Source organism: Onychostoma macrolepis, chromosome 04 (genome assembly GCF_012432095.1).
Source record: "Onychostoma macrolepis isolate SWU-2019 chromosome 04, ASM1243209v1, whole genome shotgun sequence".
NCBI classification, from domain to species: domain Eukaryota; kingdom Metazoa; phylum Chordata; class Actinopteri; order Cypriniformes; family Cyprinidae; genus Onychostoma; species Onychostoma macrolepis.
In genome coordinates, this window is record NC_081158.1 from 12,966,613 (window position 1) to 12,972,656 (window position 6,044).

The 6,044-nt window shown below is 38.4% G+C and overlaps 1 protein-coding gene across 1 annotated transcript; it reads left to right on the forward strand.

Annotated features, from left to right (window-relative positions):
• Positions 1-751: 751 nt before the first annotated feature.
• LOC131538500 (uncharacterized) lies at positions 752-4,611 on the forward strand. The gene is made up of 4 exons (XM_058772373.1): positions 752-1,228; positions 1,678-1,873; positions 3,910-4,081; positions 4,172-4,611. The coding sequence occupies exons 2-4, from the start codon at positions 1,679-1,681 to the stop codon at positions 4,609-4,611; spliced, it is 807 nt and encodes a 268-aa protein (XP_058628356.1). The 5' UTR covers positions 752-1,228; position 1,678.
• Positions 4,612-6,044: the final 1,433 nt, after the last annotated feature.

Genomic DNA, 6,044 nt, shown 5'->3' on the forward strand with positions numbered 1-6,044 from the left:
TACCACGACTTTTATATATATATATATATATATATATATATATATTTAATATATATAATATATATAATTTTAGGCTACATTAAAATGGCATAATTACAGGAGTTACAGGACTGCATATTTGCTGTAGGCTTAAACGTGTCTTAATTTAGGTGGGATATTTTATAATTGTACTTTTTTTCCCTTTCTTTTTTTATTTGGTTGTGTCTCTCATCCAGCGACGCATAGCAACCGTCGCTATGGGTAATCAACACCAGGACTCTGTCCTAGAATTCTGTATGGTCTGGTCCAGACAAAAAAACAATAGCCTACTTTTATAGATCTTTCTCAATACTGATTATGAAGTTGTGATAAATTAAATAGCATACTGCAGAAATGTTCGTATTAATATTATATGGCCATCCCCAGCCTGGCAAAGAGATGGATGCATTCTGGGAAGTGATGTGTTTCAATGTAATGGTTACATATTCCCGTGTTTCCTTCACTCAGACATTCATGCTGATTCTTTTAAATGTTTGAGCAAGGATATAAAATATTAAGACTGTACTTTTTCATTATGATTGATATTTTGGCGCAATTTTAGTAACGTCACACTGTGTGCGACGATCCCAGAAACCATTGCCCAGCGCGATTCCACCACGGTAAGTAGCCTACAACAGTCAAATAAGGTTTTTAACGGTTTTAAGTCTGGAAAAGTTTACAAGTACCCTGATCACGTTATTCCTGTTTGTTTATCAATTTGAATTAAGGCAGAACAAAAGGATGTGTTAAAAATATAATGATAGAAGAACCCTTGCTCACACAATGACTTCTTTTTAAAGTCATTCATTTTTTATGATATTGTGATTGCATGAATACATAAGAGGAGCATTTACTTAACGTCTTAGCCTAGTAGTTATTTATATTGTAATATGTAGTTTGTTGATCTATTCTATTTTGGTTTGTTCTTCTCTTTCTCTGCAGGTTCCTTAATCTCATCTTATCCCTCATCTTAATACTTATTAGCAGCATCTTATTTAAAAAAGGCACTTTTAAGAGCCACATTTGTCTTGTTTATTGTCTTATTTGTATTGTTTATTGTCTTGTTATTTGTCTCTCTCTCTCTCTCTCTCTTTCTCTCTCTCTCTCTCTCTCGCTCTCTCTTTCTTTCTTTCTTTTTCTCCACCCCCGAGAGACAGGACCTGGGTTGCTGCCTCTTCTTCACTCCCTGCAATCCACTCAAAGTGTAAAGGTCGGGATCAGAGAATATAGATTTGTTTGTTGGTGTCATATTAAGTGCACTGTAGCAATTTCATGGATAGAGACTGGTATATAATACCTGGTTATTGCACCAAATGAAATGTGTTGAACAATATAGGCCAGCCTATAAGATAAGATTGCTGCTGGCATGAAGTCTAAATAAATCAAACTTAAGTTTTGTGAGGAATGCCAGTATTCAAATGTGGCTACAGGAATCAAACAGCTCACTTGGCGATTTTCACTTGTTCTGCACTTAAATAATTTGCCAGCTTGCAAACATCCAGAGCTTGTACTACCTTTGATAATCTTAGAATAGTAATAAGTTCAGCATAGCCTACTGCTGTATGACACATATATTGACTAGCTCTCTCTTTCTTGTCCTTATGTGTGTTTGGATCCCTGTATGATATTTAATATTTATATTTTGTGTGTACATTTCAGAATGACGAAGCCAAAATTCAGGCCCTGCCCAAGCTGCCAGGTCCATCAGCAGGCCAACCGCAAAACGTGCAGTGTTTGTTTCGCCACGCTGCCGAGCAAGCGAAAATTACAAACTGCACACATTAATGTTGACTGGGGCCAGAGGGTCATCAAAAACAAAAATGCATCGCGGGTGGTGGCCTCTGCCCAAATAGCTGTAAGTAAAAATGCTCATGCTACGTTAATTGAGTGGTAATCAATATAAGCCCAAAGTACATACAGTATTTACATTAACATGCACATCCATCTGTCTGTTCTAAGGGGATCCTTTCCATCAGTCCAGAAAATATAATCTCTCCCCCTCTCGAAAGTCAGCATTAATTCTGTCACTTTTATTGATAATGTGTGATGGGGCAAGATAGGGCTGCACAATTAATCGAATTTTAATCACGATTTTGGCTTCCCACGATCAAATTCGCGTGATCAAGCGATATTTAACCCCTTTTGCGGCAGAGATCACAGACGGCCCCAGATTACTGTTGTTCAACATTCATTACTCGTTAAAACATCACACACTTACTTGAAATAAAATATTTCATCATACAGAAAAACATTTATTCATTTTCCTCTGAATTATGCGATCTGAAGAGCTCAAACAGCGAACACAGCGAGCTTTGTCTCTGCTCTTCCTGATTCGCGTCTATTATGATGTCAGCGCTCTCTCATTCGCTGTACAGCTGTCAATCATCTCACTCAACGCTGACAAATTATTCAAATGTTGACAGGCTAGTGTTTCTTTCCAAAACCTGTAAACTAGTCTTTTTTTTGCATAGTTCTGCCTTGAAATGTTTTCATTTGGTTACATTCTGTTATGGAATATTTGTTTTTTATTGATTGTATATTTTGAGTTTTATTCACATCCATTATGCAGGTACAATGCAAGTTTATATTTTGCTTTCTAAAATATATTTACACAATGGAAAATAGTGCCCTGTTGAAGTTTTGCTACATTTTCTTTATTGTTTTATTTATTTTTATTTATTCTTTAAGGAGATGCACTGAATTTTGGTTATTAAGAGGACCTATTTTATTTTGATGCACCTGTTTGTACATTAGCAGGAATGTAGCACAATATAAATGTGAAAGCAGTTATAATTAGCCTATGTGACAATAACATTTGTTTTGGTTAAAATCAACAAATAATCGTGATAATTAATCGTGATCTCAATATTGATCAAAATAATTGTGATTATCATTTTGGCCATAATCGTGCAGCCCTAGGGCAAGGACCCCATTTGTAGAAGCATAATTTAATCTGTTAAATAAAAATGACCTTAGATTCAGGTCCAGGATACTGCAATTGATTATTTTCTTTTATATATATTCCGTCTCTCCAACGCATGTATGCACACAAACACATGGAATATACATGCTTGAATATGAACACAACTGTGGAAACTTTTATTGAGTACTTTCTGTGGGTACCATGTTTGTTGACGGACAGAAGACATAGCAGCCATGCTGTGTGCTGTGTACCAAGTGTCACATGCGCGCCTGGATGTTAGAAGTTGGCACTTCTTGTCAGGATGAAATTTTAGGCAGACAATCACTTTAAAAACCTCACCATATATCCCTATTAATTGCTTTTGCTGCACACATTATACATGACGCTCAAGTGATAATTGTACATCACATGCAAGTTGCTCTGATAAACAGTTTGCCAAAAAGCTCCCCATACACAATATGTAAAGATACTTTCATTTTATGCAGGCATGCTTCTGTTGTGAAAAAAAATCTTGAAAATTCATTGGTGTATGTACATAAGTAGGCAATATTCCAGACACCACTTATCTTAAAATACTTGTCACAGGGACTAGGGATAGGGATGAACTATGAATCAAGTAGTACCTAGTATATACACAAAGTAAACTGCCCTCTGTTTCTGATTTTAACTCAAGATTCTTGTGCCGGCTCAACTTCATCTCTCAACTTCTCAACTTCTAACTCTAGTTAGAACTTCAACTAATTACTGTCACAACATCTGATTAAATATTTTCAAACAAAATCAAGCACTAACAGTTGCAATTTAAGAAATCCTCATGAAACAATATGTCTTTAATCACATGGTTAACACTTGTTGAAAGCGTTAAAAACTATTTTTTGCCAAATTGGGTCTTTAAATAGTAGATGGACTACCATATATGTAGTAACATAATGTATTGGAAATGTGTTAATTACTTTGTTTCATTTCAGGTCCAAAAACTTTCTGCCTTGGGCTATATGCCCATATTGTTCATTAGCCAGAGGCACAAGGGCACAGGCAAGTTGGTGGCAGACGTAGTCACGCATCTGCCACCAACGCAAGCCAACACAGGTTTTTTAACAAGTATGAAGAAGGCATATAACTTCATTATCAAAGTGTATGGTAAGATACGTTTTATGTAGAGTTCATTAGTGTTTTTTGTGATTTTTGACGATGTGTTCAGAATGTATATTTTTGCTAACTTCACAACAGATGTGCCCCAGCCACAACGAGACCAGCACCTTACCCGAGACCAGCCCCAGCCACAACAAGACCAGCACCTTACCCTAGACCAGCCCCAGCCACAACAAGACCAGCACCTTGCCCTAGACCAGCACCTTACCCTAGACCAGCCCCAAGACCAGCACCTTACCCTAGACCAGCCCCAGCCACAACAAGACCAGCACCTTGCCCTAGACCAGCACCTTACCCTAGACCAGCCCCAAGACCAGCACCTTACCCTAGACCAGCCCCAGCCACAACAAGACCAGCACCTTGCCCTAGACCAGCACCTTACCCTAGACCAGCCCCAAGACCAGCACCTTACCCTAGACCAGCCCCAGCCACAACAAGACCAGCACCTTGCCCTAGACCAGCACCTTACCCTAGACCAGCCCATGGGCGTCGCTAGGCCATTTTTAGGGGGGCTTTAGCACCCCTAAATTTCTGCTCAGCCCCCCTAAAAATCTTGCGATTCTTTCCCTTTAAATTTCAAATGAAAACGGCAGCAGACTTGGCTCCTCCCCATCTTTCTGCGTTCTTCAATCCACAGACTGCGGTGGCGCAGAGGAGAGGACAAGGAGGTGTTTATCGATAGATTGTTATAATATCTACATCTATGCAGTTCTTTGTCATAAATACAGTTTACAAAAAGTCATGGGAGAGCAATCGGTTTCCAATCTACTGTAAAGTTTTCGCTGCATTCACCACTCATCACACCACAGCAGTTTCTTTCAGCGAAAGCCCTTAACACATATGATGACTTTATAAAACGATCACGTTATTGCTATTTTCATTTGAAAATTTAGCTTTCAATATAGAACATAATATTACAGTGCATGTGGCATTAACTACCATGCAGTTATGCATAGAAATGATTAAAGACAGTGACCGACAGCACTCAAGTCAGTGCACTTATTTTAATTGCATATCAGAGTGATTGACAGAGATTGAAACATTGTGTGTGTTTTGTATTAATTAAAAAAAAAAAAAAAAAAATTGTTTGAATTGAATTTATGTAGAACAATTTTTGCACAAATTTTCAATCAATTCTTTTGTAAATATATACAGTGAGGAAAATAAGTATTTGAACACCCTGCTATTTTGCAAGTTCTCCCACTTAGAAATCATGGAGGGGTCTGAAATTGTCATCGTAGGTGCATGTCCACTGTGAGAGACATAATCTAAAAAAAAAAATCCAGAAATCACAATGTATGATTTTTTAACTATTTATTTGTATGATACAGCTGCAAATAAGTATTTGAACACCTGTCTATCAGCTAGAATTCTGACTCTCAAAGACCTGTTAGTCTGCCTTTAAAATGTCCACCTCCACTCCATTTATTATCCTAAATTAGATGCACCTGTTTGAGGTCGTTAGCTGCATAAAGACACCTGTCCACCCCATACAATCAGTAAGAATCCAACTACTAACATGGCCAAGACCAAAGAGCTGTCCAAAGACACTAGAGACAAAATTGTACACCTCCACAAGGCTGGAAAGGGCTACGGGGAAATTGCCAAGCAGCTTGGTGAAAAAGGTCCACTGTTGGAGCAATCATTAGAAAATGGAAGAAGCTAAACATGACTGTCAATCTCCCTCGGACTGGGGCTCCATGCAAGATCTCACCTCGTGGGGTCTCAATGATCCTAAGAAAGGTGAGAAATCAGCCCAGAACTACACGGGAGGAGCTGGTCAATGACCTGAAAAGAGCTGGGACCACCGTTTCCAAGGTTACTGTTGGTAATACACTAAGACGTCATGGTTTGAAATCATGCATGGCACGGAAGGTTCCCCTGCTTAAACCAGCACATGTCCAGGCCCGACTTAAGTTTGCCAATGACCATTTGGATGATCCAGAGGAGT